The 25,000-nt window shown below is 40.7% G+C and overlaps 2 protein-coding genes across 3 annotated transcripts in view; both read right to left on the bottom strand.

The window, feature by feature from the left end:
• The window catches only part of LOC138973086 (uncharacterized), a 57,756-nt gene extending 56,778 nt beyond the window's left edge, over nt 1-978 (bottom strand). Inside the window, exon 1 of one of the 2 annotated variants that reach the window (XM_070345743.1) lies at nt 774-978. The gene's annotated coding sequence lies outside the window, so the exon portion shown is untranslated. Of the gene's footprint in view, nt 1-768 lie in introns of both variants that reach the window. The other variant, XM_070345744.1, reaches the window with a different exon arrangement.
• An 8,833-nt stretch (nt 979-9,811) lies between these two features.
• LOC138973087 (uncharacterized) overlaps nt 9,812-25,000 on the bottom strand; it is a 49,211-nt gene continuing 34,022 nt past the window's right edge. Inside the window, exons 5-13 of the mRNA XM_070345746.1 lie at nt 24,358-24,474; nt 23,178-23,359; nt 22,152-22,248; nt 21,335-21,518; nt 20,761-20,886; nt 17,760-17,872; nt 16,212-16,812; nt 13,332-13,488; nt 9,812-10,324 (exon numbers count right to left, since the gene is read on the bottom strand). Of these exons, the coding sequence (XP_070201847.1) occupies nt 10,183-10,324; nt 13,332-13,488; nt 16,212-16,812; nt 17,760-17,872; nt 20,761-20,886; nt 21,335-21,518; nt 22,152-22,248; nt 23,178-23,359; nt 24,358-24,474 (1,719 nt within the window). The 3' untranslated portion in view covers nt 9,812-10,182. The remainder of the gene's footprint in view (nt 10,325-13,331; nt 13,489-16,211; nt 16,813-17,759; nt 17,873-20,760; nt 20,887-21,334; nt 21,519-22,151; nt 22,249-23,177; nt 23,360-24,357; nt 24,475-25,000) is intronic.

Consider the following 25,000-nt stretch of genomic DNA (forward strand, 5'->3'; position numbering starts at 1 on the left):
AATTCGAGCTGCTTTCTCCCCGGGGAAAGCGAGCTGCCATACATACGGCGCTACCCATATATATTTTTTTTTCCTGCATGCGTGTATTCATGTTTCCTGAGACTTAATGCCGTGTGAGATGGAATCTTTTTACTTTATTCCAAGTCCCACGGGTATTTGATGGACATTTTTATCTATGCCTATACAATTTTGCCAGGAAAGACCCTTCTGTCAATCGCGGGATCTTTAACGTGCACACCCCAATGTAGTGTACACGAAGGGACCTCGGTTTTTCGTCACATCCGAAAGACTAACACTTGAATCCACCACCTAGGTTAGGAAAGGGGGGAGAAAATTGCGGCCTGACCCAGGCCTGAACACGCAACCTCTCGCTTCCGAGCGCAAGTGCGTTACCACGCGGCCACCCAGTCCCAGCATATAATCTGGACACAAAGGAACCCAAATATCATCGTTAGCATACATCGTCATGCTGATAAGATAATTGCCGATGTCATTTTTTGATGTTTTGAGAAAAACGCAACAAACTTTCTTCGGTTTTTGAACAATCTGCCCATCTCATTTTAACTTTTAACTTACAAACTGCCTATCTCGAACGGTGACAGCTGGATAAACGTGAGATAAAGAGCTGACAGCAACATTTTCAATTAGCAAAACTGTATAACAACCAACAAAGAGCGTTTGCATACATTCAAATTCTCAAAACAAGTCTTCCTGTATCACACAGAAAAAGAGCCTAACTCAAGAAACGAGATCGGCAGTTTTGCTTACGTTACCGTGGCAATGGTTTCCGATGGTCTGAGAGTTTGTACTCTCTAACACATAATAGATACCCTTCCAGTAGCTTCCCCTGTAGTTTCACTACAGAAATGCCTAACACTGAGATAGGTATTTTTCTTATGAGCGTGACGATATGTGACCCTCCACCACGAAATGAGTCGCATGTCACCTCGCGCGGTTCTGCGCTAGACTTAATATAAGTCCGAGGAGTGTCTGGTAACAGTGTGAGGGTCACCTTAGTCACATGCTTATAACTCAAACAGTTTTTGCTCTTTTCTAAAACTGTTTTCACCACTGGATAGAGCATAAAAAAACTCTTAAGGAAATGTAAAAATATGAAAATCATGCAAAGGTGACATGCGACTCATTTCGTGGTGGAGGGTCACATATGCTCTTTAGAGGCACACTCCTTTTCGCAAAAAAAAGTGCGGCTCAAAAACTCAGACTAGGCCAGGCTTTTACATGGAATACGACCATCACCATAACTGGCCAGGCTTTTACATGGAATACGACCATCACCATAACTGGTCAGGCTTTTACATAGGATAAGACCATCACCATAACTGGCCAGGCTTTTACATGGAATACGACTATCACCATAACTGGCCAGGCTTTTACATAGGATAAGACCATCACCATAACTGGCCAGGTTTTTTTTTACATGGAATACGACCATCACCATAACTGGTCAGGCTTTTACATAGGATAAGACCGTCACCATAACTGGCCAGGCTTTTTTTTTTACATGGAATAAGACGATCCCCATAACTGGTCAGGCTTTTACATAGGATAAGACCGTCTCCATAACTGGCCAGGCTTTTTTTTTTACATGGAATAAGACGATCACCATAACTGGTCAGGCTTTTACATAGGATAAGACCGTCACCATAACTGGCCAGGCTTTTTTTTTACATGGAATGAGACGATCACCATAACTGGTCAGGCTTTTACATAGGATAAGACCGTCACCATAACTGGCCAGGCTTTTTTTTACATGGAATAAGACGATCCCCATAACTGGTGGAATAAGACGATCACCCTAACTGGTCAGGCTTTTACATAGGATAAGACCGTCTCCATAACTGGCCAGGCTTTTTACATTTAGTCAAGTTTTGACTAAATGTTTTAACATAGAGGGGGAAATCGAGACGAGGGTCGTGGGGTATGTGTGTGTGTGTGTGTGTGTGTGTGTGTGTGTGTGTGTGTGTGTGTGTGTGTGTGTGTGCCTGTGTCCGTGTGTGTGTGTGTGTGGACTGGGTGGCCGAGTGGTAACGCACTTGCGCTCGGAAGCGAGAGGTTGCGAGTTCGACCCTGGGTCAGGGCGTTAGCAATTTTCTCCCCCCCCTTTCCTAACCTAGGTGGTGGGTTCAAGTGCTAGTCTTTCGGATGAGACGAAAAACCGAGGTCCCTTCGTGTACACTACATTGGGGGTGTGCACGTTAAAGATCCCACGATTGACAAAAGGGTCTTTCCTGGCAAAATTGTATAGGCATAGATACAAATGTCCACCAAAATCACACCGTAGAAGGAAGCGAAGGCAAGTTCAGTATACGTGCGGTCACGTGGTACGATACGGGCCCTCGAGTCGAAGTGTTGGCGGGCTGGAAGGTAGGATTTTCACTTAGTATTCAATATATACCAGTCATTCATAACTACTATCAATGAGATTATGTTTCTTAAGATGCTAGCTTATCCCTCCTTCATTCCTACTATGCTCAGTTCTTTGGTTTAGCAAGAAACGTCTGTGAAAAATTCGAATCGCATGCAAAGTGCACCCATGCTAAGGTCAAAGTGCAATTCTTTCAGGCAGCTTTTTGTGCATTCCCTCGATCTATTGTACACTCTGAAACATTTCGGGAGGTTACGTTACCAGCTACCCATCTTTGTATTGTGAACAAAAGCAAGAATGTGGAGGTCCTTGATCGCATGAAAACAAAATCGTGTGTGGGGTCCCAGTTTTTGCTAAGATCAAAGTGCACATGTCTGTAAATTGCAGAAATGCTAAGGTCAAGGTGCTTTTTCAGATCATAGAGACTGCCCTCCATTTATAGTTTTTGACTCACCTGAGTAATTGGTGAGTATTAGGATTCATATGTGTCCGGTGGTATGGCCGGGCGGCCGGCCGAAACTTTTAGGGTTTGATGAATTCACGAAGTAACCCCAGTTTGGTTGACCCTCGTCCAATTTGGGGGTCACAGCGGGGTCATGTTCGTTTTATAAAACTTAACGTTGAGGTTATATCAGATGTTATTGAAGTTACCGCTTTCATACTCACACTTCTAGGGTTTGATAATCTTCCGACTTGACGTTAGTTTTGGGGTCACAGGGGGGATCATGTTCGATTCATTATAACTTAACATTGATGTTATCTCATGCGTTTTTGAAGCTAGAGCTTTGAAACTTTGAACACTTGAAGGGATTGATAATCTATCGACGTGACCGTAGTTTGGTTGACCCCAGGCACATTTTGGGGTCATAATGGGGTCATGTTTGTAAAAACTGTACATTGAGGTTTTGTCATTTATTTTGGGAGCAAAAGCCTCTAAATTTCACTAAATTGTAGGTGATGGTAATCAGCAGGCATGACCAAAATTTGGCTTGTTTTCATCAAATTTTATAATCCCAGCAGGAAAATGTTTGCTGGAAAAGATTTTGACCACTGAAAATGTCCACTGAGCTATCAAGGGTATAAGTGGACATTTTCAGTGGTCAAAATCTTTTCCAGCAAACATTTACAAAAGGCCGGATATGACGTCATCAAAAGTATTTATCGAAAAAATGAAAAAAATCTCCGGGGATATCATTCCCAGGAACTCTCATGTAAAATTTCATAACGATCGGTCCAGTAGTTTGGTCTGAATCGCTCTACACACACAGACAGACAGACACACACACATACACCCACCATGACCCTCGTCTCGATTCCCCCTCTATGTTAAAACATTTAGTCAAAACTTGACTAAATGTAAAAATGAAAAATAAATAAATGAAAAGCGTTATAGTCTTTGCTGACAACATCAAGGATTTGACAAGGATTTTGTGGACACGAGATAAAAAGACTAAAAAACACCTTCACTGAACCACTGACCTCGTTTCGTATTTCAAGCAGCTTTGACATTTCATTAAAAGAACGGTGGGAGGGAGAGTTTTCTCGGCTAATATTTCCGTGTTTACGACTTTGACAACCCGACGGTGACCCGGCAAATGTCAACAGCATCTGTGCGCGCCTTTTGAAGAGAAAAATAAATGAAAGCCTTTCCTTACGTTAAGTTGTTTATCAAAATACCGGGTTATTGGGGCTGGTATTTTTTTAATTTGTATATAATAATAATAATAATAATAATAACGGGCATTTATAAAGCGCCTTTATCAGAAGTTCAAAGCGCGTGACAACAATACATGAATACAAAAATCATACAATCACTGTCAGATTCAAACAACACATCATGCACATCTCACATCCCCAGACTCTATACTAAGGAACTATCCGTAGTGTTGTTGGAACAAGTGAGTTTTCAAATTGGACTTAAAAGATGAAATGGATGGAGAGTGACGTAATTGAAAGGGGAGTGAATTCCATAACTGAGGTCCATAATACGAAAACGTGCGGAAGCCATGAGCCTTGCGTTTAAAGCGACCTTGACAGAGAAGTCGAGCATCATCAGAAGAACGAAGGGTGCGAGAGGGAGTGTAGAGAGAGACCAGTTCAGAAAGATAGGCAGGTGCCGATAATAATAATAATAATAATAATAATAATAATAATAATAATAATAATAATGGACATTTATTAATCGCCGTTTCTCACAAGAGCTCACGGCGATTTACATATTAATTTCTGCCGTGTGAGATGGAATTTTTTTACACAATATATCACGCATTCACATCGGCCAGCAAACCTCAAGCCTATTAGGGCGAGCATTCACCTTTCACGGCCTTTATTCCAAGTCACACGGGTATTTGGTGGACATTTTTAGCTATGCCTTTTTCAATTTTGCCAGGAAAGACCCTTTTGTCAATCGTGGGATCTTTAACGTGCACACCCCAATGTAGTGTACACGAAGGGACCTCGGTTTTTCGTCTCATCCGAAAGACTAGCACTTGAACCCACCACCTAGGTTAGGAAAGGGGGAGAAAATTGCGGCCTGACCCAGGCCTGAACACGCAACCTCTCGATTCCGAGCGCAAGTGCGTTACCTACTCGGCCACCCAGTCCCATAACAATAACGTCCCTTCAATCTATTCGGCTATACGCGACCGTGTTACAGAGGTAACGCTCCAAAGATTTGATCAAAACAACAAAATATTCATGTATATTTTTCGACAAAAATAGCATAAGTCATCTTATGAACAAAGCTGCTGTTGTGTTAGTTTAAAACTGGCCAAAACAATTGCGATTATCATTCTTTAAGATTTACTTATTTTTGGCTCACGTAAGTGTAGCCTAGCTATGCGATCGTAACTTTGTCTGTCTGTGCGTGTGTGTGTGTGTGTGTGTGCGTGTGTGCGTGTGTATGTCTGTGGTAGAAACTTTAACATTTCGTCATTTGAAGACGTCACATTATGGCGTAAGAGGGTTAGACGTCACGCGAAGGAATTACTGAAAGTCTCGGTCATTTTGGCTCATTATTTTGAGCGGGCCGAGACTAGTTGGAAGGCACTATGGCGGAAAAGAGAGTTATCTTTTCATGTCTTGGCGTCTCAAATCTTATTAGTCAGAAAGCGCATGCAAGTAATCTCGACCAGCGCGTGGTGTGCTTCTTTCTGAGTACTTTACGTCACAAATTGTACTTTACGTACTTGATGATGACGTAAGTTAATTGTATGTGTTCTATTTCGTTGACTGAGCACGGCCGGGACCAGTTGGCGTGAGCGCTGGGATTTCGAGTTTCATTCGACATGTCAATGCATCGCAGTATGAAATAATACAGGTAGGAGGTTAGTCGATATCGACCAAAGTCGATAAGTGCATTCTTCACTATGGTATTGAGTCTGATTTCGTCGTCCATCTTGAATCAAAAAGCACTCTTCTTACCAAAAAAAACAAACAACTTCGTTGCGAGCTACGGCGAAGCTTCGCATGTCAAAACTTGAGAAGCGATGTTGGGGTCACAGTACCACGCCGTAGCTGCGGGTTTTTGGTATTAAGACTTTGCGAAGCTTCGTGTAGTCGACTACGGGCTCACTTATGTCAATGCCTCCTACTGCCTTGCTCCCCGTGTGTCTACACACAAGCACAAGACCAAATTCGAACTTCTTCCTCTGCGTTCATAGGCTGGAACTCCCACGTACACTCATGTTTTGTTATGGTTTTTTTACGAGTCAGTTTTTATGTGTATAACCGTTTTCAGGCAGCCATACGTTTTCAAAAACGATGGGGTAATCAATGTAAGAGTTTGGTAGGTTATAGTAACACAAAATTACCCAGCATGCATCACCCGAAACGGGCTATAACTGCCTGAATGGTGGGAGAGAAAAAAAACAGCAATAAAAGGACAAAGATACACTAGTGAAAAAAACGTGTGCACATGGGAGCTGCAGCCTAAACCCGCAGAAGAACGAAACAAGTCGCGTAAGGCGAAATTACTACATTTAGTCAAGCTGTGGAACTCACAGAATGAAACTGAACGTAGTCCGCCGCTAGTGCAAAAGGGAGTGAAAGTGACGAGCCTGTTTGTCGCGGTAGCGATTGCACTGTGTTTCATAGCACGCTTTACTGTACCTCTCTTCGTTTTAACTTTCTGAGCGTGTTTTTAATCCAAACATATCATATCTATATGTTTTTGGAATCAGGAACCGACAAGGAATAAGATGAAATAGTTTTTAAAACGATTTCGGAAATTTAATTTTGATCATAATTTTTATATTTTTAATTTTCAGAGCTTGTTTTTAATCCAAATATAACATATGTATATGTTTTTGGAATCAGAAAATGACGACGAATAAGATGAAATTGTTTTTGGATCGTTTAATAAAAAAATAATTTTAATTACAAGTTTCCGATTTTTAATGACCAAACTCACTCATTAGTTTTTAAGCCACCAAGCTGAAATGCAATACCAAACGCCGGGCTTCGTCGAAGATTGCTTTGCCAAAATTTCAATCAATTTAATTGAAAAATGAGGGTGTGACAGTGCCGCCTCAACTTTTACAAAAAGCCGGATATGACGTCATCAAAGGTATTTATCGTACCCAGGAACTCTCATGTAAAATTTCATAAAGATCGGCCCAGTAGTTTAGTCTGAATCGCTCTACACACACACACAGACAGACAGACAGACAGACAGACAGACACACACACATACACCACGACCCTCGTCTCGATTCCCCCCTCTATGTTAAAACATTTAGTCAAAACTTGACTAAATGTAAAAAAAGAAAAAGAAAATTCAAGCACTCTACAATCTCTCACACACACACACACACACACACACACACACACACACACACACATCTCTTGTTCCAATCAATTTTGCAGTGGTTAGGGAAAGTGCCTGTCTTGGTTTAAACAAAATGTTATTCAGAATTTCTTCGCATGAACAGTTCGAAACACACAGCTAGGACACGCACTCAAGCAAATGCCTATATCAAAGCAAATGCTTATATCAAAGCAAATGCCTGTCTTGACACATGCCAACTGCCAGAGCCTCATTACTGAGTGGTGGCCGTCTGTAAGCCGGTGTCACGAACTGAAACCTCTAGCTGCTGAACAATCCTTCTCATTGCGGTCAATGCGCATGCGCCAATCTTGGACTTAAAAAATGCGACCCTTTGACCGAACGAACCATGGGTTAGGGTTAGGATTAGGGTTAGGATTAGGGTAAGGGTTAGGGTTAGGTTGTTCACGACCTGATTAATCTCCCCATGTTAGCGCATGCGCATTGACCGCAATGAGAAGGATTGTTCAGGCAGTTTTTTTCAGTTCGTGACACCGGCAGAAGGGTAATGTTCCATTCATTAAAAAAAATCGTGTTTGGACCTACAGCTTTTAAACTTCACATCCTCTCAGGGTTCATAACCTACAGTCATGATGCACACTTGATAGGCCATAATGAAATGTCAAGGTCATAGCAAATAAGGTCAGTATATAAAACTTTTGGGAATTTTCATTAGATAGATTTTTCAAACATTTCACACTCCCATGTCTAGCCATTGAATCACGTCTAGTTGATCTCGTTCAAGTTCCAAAACAAGGGTTAAGTTCAGGTTAAGAAGCAGATATTTATCGTTTCTTAAATGTTTGTGGAGTCAAAGTGCCAGATAATGTTTGAGTCAAATAATCTAAGATGAAGGTGAGCCACACGAGCATTCCCTTCAGTTGTTACATGTTATTAAAGTTAGAGCTTTGACTATTTACACACTTCTAGGAATTGACTTTTAGACATGATTAATAACCTATCTAATTACCATTTTGAGTTATGCACATGTTTGCGTTATGCAAAACAACTGGTCTTCAGCTAGGCTGTTCTTGTTGGAGGTGGTGGTGGTGGTGGTGGTGTTTGTTTGCTTGTGTCCTCTGTTTTTAGTTTTGTTTCTTTTTTTATTTGAGAAATTATGTGCGATAAGAGAGTCAGTGTACTGCAAAAGCAAAACAAATAAGTAGATGCAGAGGTGAAAGAAGTGTTTTGGCTTAACGCTATACGCACTAATGATTTTCCGAACTGATTGTTTCAGTAACAGTTTGATGGGCAAGGACTATACAGTGGAGAGGAAGTGGATTTCGCTAAGCAGCCAACTTCTTCAAGATTTATCACATTATTTTTTCAATCAGAGGGCCTCTAACATGTCAAAATGTACCGGACAGCAGGCTGACTAGCCAGTGGTCACAACAGTGCTTCAAATCAGAAACAAAAAAAGTATGGACCAGTGAATAAAAAAACATAGGCCTACGAGCAACACTACAGTTGACAATGGATGGAAACAAATATACAGAGGGTTTTATTGACCGCCGACCCTTATGAACCTAAATTATGTCAAGGGATAATAATGTTCAGGCAAGTGATGAAAAGCCTCACAGCCCCGATACACATTGTCTGCAATTAAATATGACGCACTGTTCTTTCCAAAACCTGCATATCCAAGCTCATGAGTACTGCCATCATGTGTTGAATTTTTCAATCAACAGTCAAACTATCATGCTGGCAGTGAATGTGGGCTCCCTCATGCATATTTCCGACACCAACACTTTGACAACATATGCACTATATGATTATTGTTCACTATTATACGATCAGCATATTGTTGTTGCTTTTTTTTTCTTTGCTTTTTTTTTTTATCTCGGCTCACCATCCAGAAATAAAACTACTCCATAAACACTCAAACAAAATCTTTTCCGAAAAAAGTCTATTGAAAGACGAAAGAAGAGTGTATTCTTACATGATTCTTGAATACAAGAATGAATGCTTGCATGTTGCTGTTAAATGTGTTCGTTCAGCTTTAGCAGTAGGATTCCAAAAAGTGTGTGTGTGTGTGTGTGTGTGTGTGTGTGTGTGTGTGTGTGTGTGTGTGTGTGTGTGTGTGTGTGTGTGTGTGTGTGTGTGTGTGTGTGTGTGTCGAAAGAAGTGTTGTAATAATTTTGAATGCAGATTATCAGTTAAGTGTGTTATTGCTAAATTGTATTGTAGTACATTGGTATGTATAATTAGTAACATACGGAGTTGTTTACTGAAAGATTTAATTTGAAATAAGTATATATATATGAAGGATCATGATATAATTACTCATGTTTGACTTCTTCAAGGGTTTGGAAGTATGCACATGCAGGTATGATATGTGGAATGATCCTGCTTATATGGCGTCTGAAAATAAAAATAAAACAAGAGGCAAAGCCTTCCAAGGCTCACGTATGTGAAACTATATGTTGAACACACACACACACACACACACACACACACACACACACACACACACACACACACACACACACCAAGATGAGATTTTTTAACTTTCCTATTCACATGCAATACAAGTAATGCATAGGAATAAATCTTAAAACACACACTCACACTCGCATCAAATATATTACAACACGCATATGCACACTTTCAGATTTTATTCAACAACCTGGTGTCAACTTCAGGAAACATTTTAAAACACGCAAACTAGTCACAATGACTTCGTGCACACTATCAATTTGCGTGGTTATCATCATCAGAGTTCTTGCCAGAGGCTCGGTAATACCTGAAAATCGACGCAAGGGAAAATAATTATGCCCGGTATTGAGAACTGAGAGTGTGTAACATAGCCTATATGTATCGTCTCTTCAGCCGATAATTATTGCTGTTCGGAACCGACATTGCCAGCGGACTGAATACGATAAACAAATAAACAAACAAATAAAACATTGGAGAAAAAAAAAGATCGAACAGCAACAACAACAGCTTCACTGATTGGTCAGGACATGGCTCATTACGTGGCTTGGAACCAATGGCTGTCGCCCTTCTTGCCCATGTATGCGGGCCAATGTTGATTTTCAAATGGTAACATCTTGGCGCATCGTTTGTCCGTAGTGGTGTTGGTTACTTGCGAACACGTACACTTCAGACGCAACCTGAAAACACAAGTAAAGACTAATTCCTTCTCGTGCACTTGATCATGTCATGCTTCCTGAAAACACAATTAAAGACACAATCATTTCTTCTAATGCACAGTAGGCGGCAAAAGAAACGCAACTCATTAGCGACCATTCTTTCAAGTGATTTTTCGTCATTTTCAAATTGTTGCACAATATATAAAGCAGATAAGGTACATCCACCTGTACGATTAATGCATATTTTTAATCGTTTACTTTTTTGTTTTACCTTTTCATAAATTCTGTTATACAGGGTAGGGGGTCAAGCGAGTCGTGGTTGCAGGCGAACGTGTCACTTCGACACGCTACAAAAAAAATCGTAAAAATGCATATTTGTCAACCAGGTAATGACAGTTGTGGAGGAAATGTATCTCTCAACATGATCCTTTAATTAGAATGATTCGCCGAAGCGTTACATTGTCAAAGTGTGTCCGAACTGTTTTTCTTTTTGATGTACCTTAACTGCTTCATAGTGTACGACAATTTGAAAATGACGAAACATCACATGCAACAGTGGGCGCGAGTTGCGTTTTTTTCCGACGCCTACTGTACTTGGTTCATGTAAGCCACTACAGCTATGTCTAGATATGTCCAGGATTTTACAGGGGATCTGATCATCCGTCCGCTTGAACACATAACAAAACTCAAAGGCCTGGCCCCCCCAAAAAAAAACCAAAAAAAGTCTGTTTACGGTATCCTGACCGACCCTATTTTGGGGGGCAAAATAACTTAAAAATATGTTTTTTTGGAGAAAAATAAAATTAAAATAAATACAAATAAAAAAATCCCGACCTAACGACCCTATTGTTTTTGCCTATGTTACCGTAAACAGACTTGTTTTTCTTTTTTTGCCTAATGTTGAACTTTAGCGATGTAAATTCAAAGTACACAATCGAGTGGCGTTATTGAGGTTTATTTCATACAAGTCATTTTGTTTTATAATTATTTGGTCATTTGTGTATTTGTTCGAGGAAAACAATAGCCATATTTGTCTCCCTTTGCAGAAAATGCATACTTTTTCGGCAGCTACATTTGTCCCCCTTTCGTTCTCAAAATGGCCGCGCCAATGTTTCTTTCTAAACCCAATGTACGCATCGGGGTGGTCTTTATTCCATTTAAATGCCTGGTTTGTTTTTTTTCGTTCATGGGCTGAAACTCCCACGGCTTTTACGTGTATGACCGTTTTTACCCCGCCATCTACATACGCCGCTTTCGGAGGAAGCATGCTGGGTATTTTCGTGTTTCTATAACCCACCGAACTCTGACATGGATTACAGGATCTTTTTCGTGCGCACTTGGTCTTGTGCTTGCGTGTACACACGGGGGTGTTCGGACACCGAGGAGAGTCTGCACACAAAGTTGACTCTGAGAAATAAATCGCTCGCCGAACGTGGGGACGAACTCACGCTGACAGCGGCCAACTGGATACAAATCCAGCGCGCTACCGACTGAGCTACATCCCCGCCCCCTAAATGCCTGGTAAGATCTGTGAATGTGAGTCAAACTCTTCACACGGGAAGGACTGGCGTTTGGTTTTGTGCTTCGTTATTTGGTTTAAGCGTGTTTATTCAAATTCTCATACACACGTTTCAAACAATAACAACATTAAGAACGTTAACAAGCAGATTGCTTATGGACACGTTCTTGAAATTATAATCAATACACATTCAGATAGCAAAACATGGCGAACAAGTGATAGCTTCAACACTTATCTTGATAATCTTTAATTATATTTTATACAAATAGGGTAAAGAGAGAGACAGGGAGAGGGAGAGAGAGAGAGAGAGAGAGAGAGAGAGAGAGAGAGAGAGAGAGAGAGAGAGAGAGGGAGAGAGAGAGAGGGAGGGAGAGAGAGAATGCCTGGCTACATCAATTGCACAGTTAATATAATATCAGCCGAAGCGATTAGTTAACATAACATAGTCTTGTACAACAGAGAATATTTTCGTGTTCAAAGATATAGTTAAATCAGTATTTCCAAACAAGAGTGTTTTGCAGTCTAGAACGTGTGTTGGCAGACTATTGAATAAAATGGTTCTTCGTTATTTACAGGGGGTTTCACTGTAATGCTCTGAGACCTGTTTTTTGTTTTAAAGATTTTTTGTTCATAACCTTTTGTACATTTACCCTTCTTTCTTCTTCTGCGTTCGTGGGCTGAAACTCCCATGCACACTCGTGTTTTTACACGAGTGGAATTTTACGTGTATGACCGTTTTTACCCCGCCATTTAGGCAGCCATACGCCGCTTTCGGAGGAAGTACATTTACCCTCATTTTAAGACTCCCTCCTTTTCAAGACCAAATTTTCTCAGAGTTGTTGAGGTCTTAAAAGGGGGGTTCCACTGTATTAATAATAATAATATAATAATAATAATATAATAATAATATAATAATAATAATATAATAATAATAATATAATAATAATATAATGATAATATAATAATAATATAATAATAATCAATGAACATTTATATAGCGCAACATCATAACTTTACAATCATGCACTTTGCGCTTGACACATTTAAAATTAAAACACATTTATACAAGCATTTGCATCTACATTCATAATCAACAACGCTTAATTAAAAGCATACACCATCAAACATACATTACGAAAATTTCTTCCACTAACTAAGCAATAAAAACTTGAATAAAATAGGTAGTGAAAACAAGGAAATACCAGCTGAATACCCTTGAGGCAAAAACAAAAACAAAATAGTCTGTTTACGGTATCCCGACCGACCCTATTTTTTCGCGCGACCCTCGACTTTTTTTGGCATTTGGGGGAAAAAAAAGTCTTTGTTTTTGGGCAAAATAACTTAAAAATATGTTTTTTTGGAAAAAGAAAACAAAAGAGATAAAATCCCGACCTACCGACCCTATTTTTTGTGTGACTATGTTACCGTATTTTTTGGGGGGGGGCCTAATCAAACAAAACATATCAACAATACTGAAAACAGCCCCTAGATATTGACACCAGGCTTTACCTGTAGACAGTCATCTGGCCCATGTGCAAGTTGAAGGCGTCGAAGGTGCTTTGAGATTCGTAGACTCCGTCGTCGTTCATTTGATGGTGAGACTTGGCTGCGCACTCGTCCTCCGCCACGTGACCGTACGCGTCATGGTCCAAGCCGTAATACTTGTCTGCAGCAAGGCAAAATGAATGAATAAACAAATAAATAAATACATAAATAAATGGAAAAAAATGAATAAATAACTAAATAACTAAATACATAAATGAATTAATGAATAAATCAATCTTCTTCTTCTTTTTCTTCAACTTCTTCTTTTTCTTCTTCTTCTTCTTCGTTCGTGGGCTGGAACTCCGACGTACACTCGTGTTTTAGGCACGAGTGGGAATTTACGTGTAAGACCGTTTTTACCCCGCCATTTAGGCAGCCATACGCCGCTTTCGGGTGATGCATGCTTATTGTTCTCGTATTTCTATATCCCGCCGAACTCTGACATGGGTTATAAGATCTTTTCCGAGCGCACTCGGTTTTGTGCTTGCGTGTACACACAAAGAGGGATAAGGCACCTGCATGTCTACACATACGTTGACCTGGGAGATCGGATTTGTATGTTGATACCAAGGTTCATGAGGCTCTTTATTGGCCACAATTCGTTTGAGCTGTGTCCTCCAGATGTCGTAGAAGAGTAGGTTCCCTTGTAAAATCTGCAGAATTGAACTTTGTCATTATTTTCCATAATTTGTAATGGTAAAAAACCCCAGTTCTAGGATCTAGAAACTCTGGTCCTATTGTTTTCAGGCCTTTTTCTTTTACTTTTTTTATAATTGGGCTTTACACTCACTTCCGACGGGCGCAGTGGCCCAGTGGATAAGACATCGGCCTCCTAATCGGAAGGTCGTGAGTTCAAATCCCGGCTGCCCGGTTAGTTAAGAATGGAGATTTGTCCGATCTCACAGGTCAACTGATGTGCAGACCTGCTAGTTCCTTATCCTCCTTCGTGTGTTCACGCGAGCACAAGACCAACTGCGCACGGAAAAGATCCTGTAATCCACGTCAGAGTTCGGTGGATAATAACCACTACGATCGTGGGACAGTCGGGCCGACTTTATTATGGAATAATGCATGCATAACGTATAGTGGCAAAGTTTTATTTTTTGAAAGTTGGATACAACGAGGTGTATTGGTATTAGGGAGATTTAAAGGACAGCACGTTTCGTTTTGCAGCTCGTTTCGTTTGGTGAATGAGTCACCCCGCGAAACGGAACGTGAAACGAGACGGCATAGGCCGCAGACAAGATTTAGATGTATTCACGTTTCGTTTCGGAATGAAGGAAGGGCGATAAATCTTCAAGTGAAATTATCACGTCTGTCCTCGATCAGAATGGAAAAAAAAACCTAGGAGGTGGTCCAGAATCGGGCATACTTTGATTATTTTCAGTCCAAATAAATCACACAGACTTTGTTTATACAAAATCACATACGAAGCCAGAATAAAAATTCGATGCGATGACCTACTTCTGCTTCGCCATTTGCTTTCTCACCATGAAGTTGGATAAATGTACCAGGATCAGCACCCTTCAAAATATTTCAGTTCACAACAGTTGTCTACCTCCAATGAACACATTCTCAGCGCTGAAAGACTGTGAAAGGGTTGATGAATCTAGCAATGCATAAAATGGCCAACAAATAAAACTGTTAGTGTGCAAAAATACTCACAAAAGTTGACGAAATATTGTTCGTTTTTTGGGGGTGGAAAACGTGACTGCGTTTTGACGTTCCACGTTCCGTTTCAGTTGACCTTCACCTTTCCAGCGAGAGACCCCCGAAATGATGACGTTTACCACAACTTCAAAACGAAACGTCCCGACGTTTCGTTTATTAAATCTCCCTATTAACTGACATTGTACGTTCGGGAGACATATTATCATATCAAGACATATGTGATTTGATTGGATATTCGCCAAACCGAATTCTTGAATATAATGTTGTAAAAGCTGCTGTGTCATTATTTATGAGGAAAAATGTTGTAAATATGACTGATGATGTTTGTATTACCTTACCACTGTTTAACGGCAAAAATGTGTTAAGTGCCAGAGAATATAGGAAAGAGATTATTAATATGAAAACAGATGTACCATGTTCCGGAGGATTTTGGAAGAGAAAGTTTAATGTAGAAATTGATGAACGATCTTGGATAGTTGCCTATCAGTCAACACAAGAGACTAGATTAAGAGTTTTACACTGGAAAATTATGCACAACATTTATCCGACCAACATTCTCCTGTGTAAAATGAAAGTAACGGAAACTAATAAATGTAATTACTGTTGTGAAGTAACTGATTTCATTGAACACTTCTTTTTTGAATGCCCGGTTTTATGCAAATTCTGGAAGTTTATTGAAGAATTTATTTTTCGTACGTTAGAAATTAAGATTGTTTTGAAAGTTAGTGATGTTTTATTTGGTATGCATTTTGTAATGGTGAAAAAGGCAACTATGTATAAATTGAACCACATTATCTTAATCGGAAAGATGTGCGTTAGTATATATAAAAAAACAAATTCGTTTTTACCGTTGGAAAGTATTTTTAATAGGCAGTTACAGATAAGAAGCATTTTTGTGTGAGTGTTCGAAGAACAAAACGTTAAAAAAGTTAGCTTGTTGTACTCGATAAGTTGTATTTAATTCATTGTATGAGATATTGTTAATTGTTGTTATTTATTTGAATAAAAAATTTTGAAAAAAAAACAAAACAAAAAAAACAACAACACGAAAATACCCAGAATGCTTCCCCCGAAAGCGGCGTATGGCTGCCTAAATGGCGGGGTAAAAACGGCCTTACACGTAAAAGCCGTGGCAGTTTCAGTCCATGAACGAACAAACAAACAAACACTCACTTCCCGGGTCAAAGCGCTGGGCCTCCTCGCCCATCATCTTGTCGACACACTTTTCGTCTTCGGTCAAGAGAGTTTTGTTCTTAGCGGGGAAGATCCAGTAGGTGGCAAAGACCACGTCCATCGAGTGTCCGTAGTCCGGGTGGTCTTTGGCCAGCGTGGGAGGGGCTATCATCCCGGTGGACAGAAGTCGCTGAAAGCCGCTGTCATCGTGTGGCCCCACGTGGCGCTTCTTTCTCCTTCTTTTCTTCATGGCCTGAGGGAGAGAGCGTTCTTCGGACCACCCTCCTCGCTTTTTGCTACCACTGTTGTTGTTGTAGGGTTGTGGATGTTCTTTGACGTTTTGTCTTCTTCTGTTGTCCGGAGTTTTGTTTAAGGTTTGTCTTCCTCTATCACTGTTTAGGTGTGGGGTTTCGTTTTGTCTGCTGAGATTGTTACTGGGTTTTTTTGTGGGGCTCGATCTGCTTCTAGTAGCGTGATTGTCATCTTGTGGTTGGAGTGACGGCCCTTTCTTTGCTCCAGGAGAGTGCTGTCCTTTTGGCAAGCTGGCGCCCTGGAGGTAGTCTTCCTTCGAGAAGCGCGACGAATGTTGTTTCGGTCTCATCTGAAACAGGACACGGTTACTTGACGTTCGACAGAGCCACATCATACACCTGCAACTGGTACTAGTGCGTGCGCGTGCATGCATTTTCTCCCACATTTGCGCATGTGCGCGCGCACACACACACACACACACACACACACACACACACACACACACACACACACTAATCTGAGCAAAGAAACACACGTACAAACCCAACCACACACACACACACACACATCCTCACACACTCACGTGTGTTCGCATGGGTGCGTGCGGCAAATACACACGCACCTAAAGTGTGGATGGTTACCTAAGAGGCGGCACTGGGTGCAGTGCCTTTCTAGTGCACTTGCACTACAACAGCACTGGGTGCAGTACTCGCTCCGGCATCGAAGAATTTTGCACTAAAAAATGCACAAAATTTGACCTATTTCGTCGCCTATAGAGGACGGAAAGCATGTCATTTCGAACATTGTTATGACATTCTTTCCGTCAAAAAAGTCAATTTAACGGTGTTAAATGAAGCGACCATCCACACATTTATGGTTGCCATCCAGAGTTTAGGTTGCTATCCACGTGTGGATGGTTGCGTTATGGTGATTTAGGCAACCAAACCTGTGGAAACGGGGGTACACTCACACACACACACACACACACACACACACACACACACACACACACACACACATCTGAGCAAACAAATACACGTACAAACCCAACCACACACACTCACACAGAGAGAGAGAGAGAGAGAGAGAGAGAGAGAGAGAGAGAGAGAGAGCGAGAGAGAGAGAGAGAGAGAGGGAAGCCAATACACCAGACAGCCACCCATCCGCTCATTCATCCATCCCACCCCCCCCCACCCCCAACACACACACACACACACACACACACACACACATACATCCACCCCTTAAAAAAACGATACCGACTCCCCCCGCTCTCCTCCCTCTCACACACATTACCTTTCTATTGTGCTGTTTAGCTTTCAATCTCGCGTCGGGGTGTTTGCGAAGATACTCCTCAGCTAAGGCAGACGTGTTCACCCAGCTATCGTGCTCTTGTCTGATTCTCTCCTCTGAGAAATGACAACAATAATTACCACTGATGGCGCCACAACAAAAAAAAGAATAAAATAACCCTGATTGCGCTGAAAACAAAAAAAGTTAAATAACACTGATTGCGCCAACAAAAACAAAAACACTGATTGTGCTGAAAACTAAAATAAACAAGAAATTCCTCCGAGGTAGGAAAAACACCCCTGTCCTTACCATTCTCACTGCCACCAACTGAGAAGGTTATTTCCCTTTGACCATTAATATGTCCCTCTATAAGTCCTTGTAGAATCTTAATCCACCAATAACTCCCTAACCGTGTGTTTGACTGGTCCCAATTTTTGTAAGGACCGTCTCAGGAATGTATAGAACCTGTTCACCAAGTTTGGTGACGATCGGTCCGTTCATTCTTGAGATCTATATGCGAACACAAACACACAAACAAACACATCGACCGAATCCTATACACACCCCTATACCGGGGGTGTAATAACACGGTTTACGTCAAAAACTGTCTGTATCTCTCGGCTCAGTTTCAAATCTGTATCTCTAGGAATAGCGCATGAAATACTCAGGGTCGAAAGGAAGACGAAAATTTAGTATGACTGGCGCAAATGAGAATTTCTATTTGGATTCCCACCCAAAAGACAGCCGTGTTCAATATGAGTAAATCAGCGCTCAAATGTTTATTTCAAGGGTATCTCTAGGAATAGCGCATGAAATACTCAGGGTCGAAAGGAAGACGAAAATTCAGTATGACTGGCGCAAATGAGAATTTCAATGTGGATTCCCACCCAAAAGACAGCCGTGTTCAATATGAGTAAATCAGCGCTCAAACGTTTATTTCAAGGTATTCTTGGTGTGTGGTCATCTCATCACAACCTCCACCCTTAACTGTATAGCTTTTGGGGCGATGAGAGACAGTTGTCTCGTTAGACATTATCCCTTTAACCTTCCCCGTGCTTCCTGGGTCGGGGACGATCCAGAGCCTCACAAATGTGTCTGTATCTTTGAAACTATTGGGAGTTTTTGAGTCACTTGAGAAAAAGTGACTCTATGTAATCGGTCAGTGTTAGTCTGTCCGGCCGGCCGTCCGGCCGGCCGTCCGTAGACACCACCTTAACGTTGGACTTTTCTCGGAAACTATCAAAGCGATCCGGCTCATATTTTGTTTAGTCGTGACCTCCAATGACCTCTACACTTTAACGATGGTTTCGTTGACCTTTGACCTTTTTCAAGGTCACAGGTCAGCGTCAAAGGAAAAATTAGACATTTTATATCTTTGACAAAGTTCATCGGATGTGATTGAAACTTTGTAGGATTATTCTTTACATCAAAGTATTTACATCTGTAGCCTTTTACGAACGTTATCAGAAAAACAAGGGAGATAACTAGCCTTTTCTGTTCGGCAACACACAACTTAACGTTGGGCTTTTCTCGGAAACTATAAAAGTGACCGGGCTCAAATTTTATGTGAACGTGACTCCCAGTGACCTCTACACTTTGACGTCTGCTTTGGTGACCTTTGACCTTTTTCAAGGTCACAGGTATGTCTTGAAGGAAAAAAATTGAAATATCATATCTCTGAAACTATTCATCGGATTTGATTCAAACTTTATAGGATTATTCTTTACATCAAATTATTTACATCTGTATTGTGTTGTGAATAGCAATTTCTTCCTGTCCATCTGATGCCTCATATAATATTCAGAACTGCGAAAGTGACTCGATCGAGCGTTTGCTCTTCTTGTTGATTTAGACTTCATGTAAACCACACACACCATAGAACCTTTCCTATCGACCACTTTCTCAAAACAGCTCATTAAATAGTACATCATCAAGCCAAAATGTCACACTTGTGTGGCATACCATGCTATTCAACTAACGGTACACATGTTATCGTTGTCCCGTCCCGTTTCTTTTTTTTTAAATCTTTTTTTTTTGTTTTTATAAAAAAAAATTCTTGTCGATAAGTCTGTAAGCTATAAGACATTAAACAACAATAAACAAGTCGCGTAAGGCGAAAATACAACATTTAGTCAAGCTGTCGAACTCACAGAATGAAACTGAACGCAATGCAATTTTTCAGCAAGACCGTATACTCGTAGCATCGTCAGTCCACCGCTCGTGGCAAAGGCAGTGAAATTGACAAGAAGAGCGCTGAGAAGGATAGCACGCTTTTCTGTACCTCTCTTCGTTTTAACTTTCTGAGCGTGTTTTTAATCCAAACATATCATATCTATATGTTTTTGGAATCAGGAACCGACAAGGAATAAGATGAAAGTGTTTTTAAATTGATTTCAAAAATTTAATTTTGATCATAATTTTTATATTTTTAATTTTTAGAGCTTGTTTTTATCCAAATATAACATATTTATATGTTTTTGGAATAAAAAATGATGAAAAATAAGATGAACGTAAATTTGGATCGTTTTATAAAAACAAAAATTTTGTTTGCAATTTTCAGATTTTTAATGACCAAAGTCATTAATTAATTTTTAAGCCACCAAGCTGAAATGCAATACCGAAGTCCGGACTTCGTCGAAGATTGCTTGGCCAAAATGTCAATCAATTTGATTGAAAAATGAGGGTGTGACAGTGCCGCTTCAACTTTTACAAAAAGCCGGATATGACGTCATCAAAGGTATTTATCGAAAAAAAAGAAAAAAAAACATCCGGGTATATCATTCCCAGGAACTCTCATATAAAATTTCATAAAGATCGGTCCAGTAGTTTGGTCTGAATTGCTCTACACACACACACGCACAGACACACACACACACATACACCACGACCCTCGTCTCGATTCCCCCTCTATGTTAAAACATTTAGTCAAAACTTGACTAAATGTAAAAATGAAAACAAATGTTCCGCTCTGTATTACAGCCTACAGATCGAGTGCCACACTTACCGGAATAATAGATTAAAGCCCCCGGAGGCTTGATGGAACTGGAAACAGCCAGGAATTTGCTGAACATTTTGCTTTTATACCGCAACTTACAGGGGTCCCATCGGCTCTTTTTGTGCACGTTGGTACCTGCACAATATGGCCTGAAAATATGGGAGGCATGGCATGGCCCGGTGGTTTTCACCGTGTAATTTCAGTCTCTCAGGTCGAAATAAAATATCATAGGAGTTAAATGAAATAGCTCTCACTCTCACCAGCAGTATCACCCCTAATATACACACACGCACGAAGACACGAACGCAGGTAGGCAGGCACGAACGCACAGAGTACTAACAATTCACAAAGCGAAATTCTCCCCCTTCTCTCTCTTGTACCTGGTATCTCCCCCCCCACACACACACACACACACACATACACACACACACACAAACACACACACACATACACACAAACACAAACACAAACACACACACACACACATATACACACAAACACACAAACACACACACACACAAACACACACACACACGCACACACATTCACCCCCACCCCCATCCCCTACAAACACAGTACTAACCATTCACAAAACGAAATTCTCCCCCTTCCGCCTCATGTCCCTGGCAGTCGCCAATCCAGTAGAGAAAGAGGTCATGACCTTTGCCCTCCATCGACACCGACAGTTGAGAGGACTGCGCCCCGAGACTGCTTCGTATGCCATGGTCCAGCAAAGGCTTACCGTTCTTGCCGTCAATAATGTTCACCTGAAACAGACAGACATATTCATAAATTGGAAGAAGAAATTAGTATTGATACTATTTTGTGAGTGCGTTTTAAGAAACTGACAGTAAATTATTGTGTAATTACACTCTCACGCCGACATTTTTTTTTAATGTGTAGTCTCTGCTGACTTTCAATTGTTTCATTTACAACTTCTGATATTTTATATATTTATATATATTTGTTCTTAAATATCATTAGTTGTCCTTTTTCTTAAACAAGCTATGTACTTGATGGTTGTTGACTGCTCACCTGAACACAGTAAAAAAAACAAAAAAAACAGACAGATTTTCGTCCACACCGACAGGTTAACTTTCAAGAAAGTTTACGCGACTGCCGACGCCAAACTGCGGTCCCGTAAATCCCTTTATTATACGTTTTGTTTTCTTGTTCTTACTTCTGTATTTTTCAATTCATTTCTTCTTCTTTTTTGGATTACATCTTCACCTTTCGTTATTAGAAAATCCAGTTTTTTTGTGTAGTGTTATTTTAGTCTACCACCATGATGTAAACTGCAAATTTGTCATACAATATATGCTTAAGCTTGATCTCCTACCCCAAGCGATTGTTTTTTTGTATCATTACTGCGTTGATGTGATTAAAAAAACGAAACTCACTTCTGCGTGATAGTACATAGGGAAACCTGGCCCAAAAGAGAACTGAACCATGAAATCTGGAATGTCGTCGTCGTTGTAATAGCCTGCTCCCGGGGTGCTGGAACAAACAAGTTTAGGTTGTTTTCACTATGTGAGTGATTTACTGGTGGCAAAACAGACTTTACATAGACAGGGAGACAAACAAGATGAAATGTTCTGATACTCAGAGGCAGGCACGCTCAGACACATAGACACAGAGAGAGAGAGAGAGAGAGAGAGAGAGAGAGAGAGAGAGAGAGAGAGAGAGAGAGAGAGAGAGAGAGAGAGAGAGAGAGAGAGAGAGAGAGAGAGAGAGAGAGAGAGAGAGAGAGAGAGAGAGAGAGAGAGAGAGAGAGAGCGAGCGAGAGAGAGAGAGAGAGAGAGCGAGCGAGAGAGCGAGAGAGAGAGAGCGAGAGAGAGAGAGAGAAAAAGAGAGAGAGAGAGAGAGCGAGAGAGAGAGAAAAAGAGAGAGAGAGCGAGAGAGAGAGAGAGAAAAAAAAGAGAGAGAGAGAGAGAGAGAACTTTGAACTTTGAACTTTATTTATTTATCGAGGGTAACAGAATAAGCAATGTATACATCCTTTTTTTTCATCCGGCCCTCGCCCATGGAGGGTAACTCGATTAATAACAAGAAGAAATAGAAGTTAAGTTAATTACAATACAATTTATATAATTAACATGTCAACAAAATTAAAGACATTTCAAAATGCATTATGAAAATCAAACAATGATGAATATTATCACATAATTATTTACTTGTTTCCAAGAGAAACAGCATGCAGAGTTCCTTGAAGGAAGTTTCACTGAATTGCATTTTAATTAAATCAGGAATGGAGTTCCACAATAAGGCGATAAGAGAGAGAGACAGACAGACAGACAGATAACTGAGAATGACTGAAATGTTTCCAGTGTGTTGTTTTATTACTCAGAAAAGAGTTACAATTATGTGTAAAAATAACACACAAAAAACAAAAAAAACAAAAACCCACGAATAAGTGAATCGCCAACCTGTAGGTCTCGGACATGGGAAAAGTCCAGTTCCATATGACGGAGTAGGTATTTCCGTCGATGGCCACGACGGTGGAGTTGAAAGGGTTGATGACAATGTCCACCACACCGTCACCGGTCAAATCCACCAACACAGGTGGGGTCTGGACCCCCTTGAAGTTGTCGGTATATATTGCGCGTGCCTGCACAGAACGAAAGGGTTAAACCATGGTTCATGTCCAACATGTCGTCAAAAATGGGGTCCGGGTAGCTCAATAGACGATTTTCGGAAATAACTTCGTTGGGATTCCATGGGTTGTGAAAAAGTGAATAAGTGGCTTTTCCTCTGACAAATATTTTGGCGGGAGATGCGAACTGCCAAATTGCACAAAGTTTCATTCTATTTGGCTGGCAACAGTAACGTTATGTGAAGTCATCTAGCTGTGGGGTAGTTGTGTGAATGTTTTGACTGTTTATATCCACATCTCAATCAATCAATCAATCAATCAATATGAGGCTTATATCGCGCGTATTCCGTGGGTACAGTTCTAAGCGCAGGGATTTATGTTTTTATTTTTTATTTTTATTTTATGCAATTTATATCGCGCACATATTCAAGGCGCAGGGATTTATTTATGCCGTGTGAGATGGAATTTTCTTTACACAATACATCACGCATTCACATCGGCCAGCAGATCGCAGCCATTTCGGCGCATATCCTACTTTTCACGGCCTATTATTCCAAGTCACACGGGTATTTTGGTGGACATTTTTATCTCTGCCTATAAAATTTTGCCAGGAAAGACCCTTTTGTCAATCGTGGGATCTTTAACGTGCACACCCCAATGTAGTGTACACATCTGTGACTAAACGACAAACCGTTGCTTCAATAGGACCAAACATAAATACATGTTGGTTTAAGGTAACCCAACCCGACCGACCCTATTTTTTCCCGCCGACCCTAACACTTTTTTTTTCATTTCTCAAAAAAAATCACGAAACTTTTGGCACATTTTGCGAACCATACCGAGACTAAGGGAAGCACCTTCCTTTAAAATCGACTAAATTCAAATACATTATTATTATTATTTTTTTTTTAAAGCAGACCTACCGACCCTATATTTTTTGGTCACGTTACCCTAAACCAACATATTTTTTTGTTTGGCCTAGTGCTCCGAGGCGCACCAAATCTCCAACTCACCATCTCAATTTTGCCTTGCAGCAGGTGTTGGAGCGTGATGGCGTAGAGTGCACCTTTATGCGTCTCTCCTCCCGTTCCGAACAGCACAACTTTCGTGCCGTCCACTTGGAAGTAGACCTGGAGAGGCAAGCACACATGAATACACAAACAGACACAGACACACAGGGAAACAAAGAGACAGAGGCATAGACACAGACACACACAATCACATAGACACAGACACACACAATCACATAGACACAGACACACACAATCACATAGACACAGACACACACAATCACATAGACACAGACACACACAATCACATAGACACACACACACACAATCACATAGACACAGACACACACAATCACATAGACACAGACACACACAATCACATAGACACAGACACACACAATCACATAGACACAGACACACACAATCACATAGACACAGACACACACAATCACATAGGCACAGACACAGACAATCACATAGACACAGACACACACAATCACATAGACACAGACACACACAGTCACATAGACACAGACACACACAATCACATAGACACAGACACACACAATCACATAGACACAGACACACACAATCACATAGACACAGACACACACAATCACATAGACACAGACACACACAATCACAT

Source organism: Littorina saxatilis, linkage group LG8, assembly GCF_037325665.1.
Source record: "Littorina saxatilis isolate snail1 linkage group LG8, US_GU_Lsax_2.0, whole genome shotgun sequence".
Taxonomy (NCBI): Eukaryota; Metazoa; Mollusca; class Gastropoda; order Littorinimorpha; family Littorinidae; genus Littorina; species Littorina saxatilis.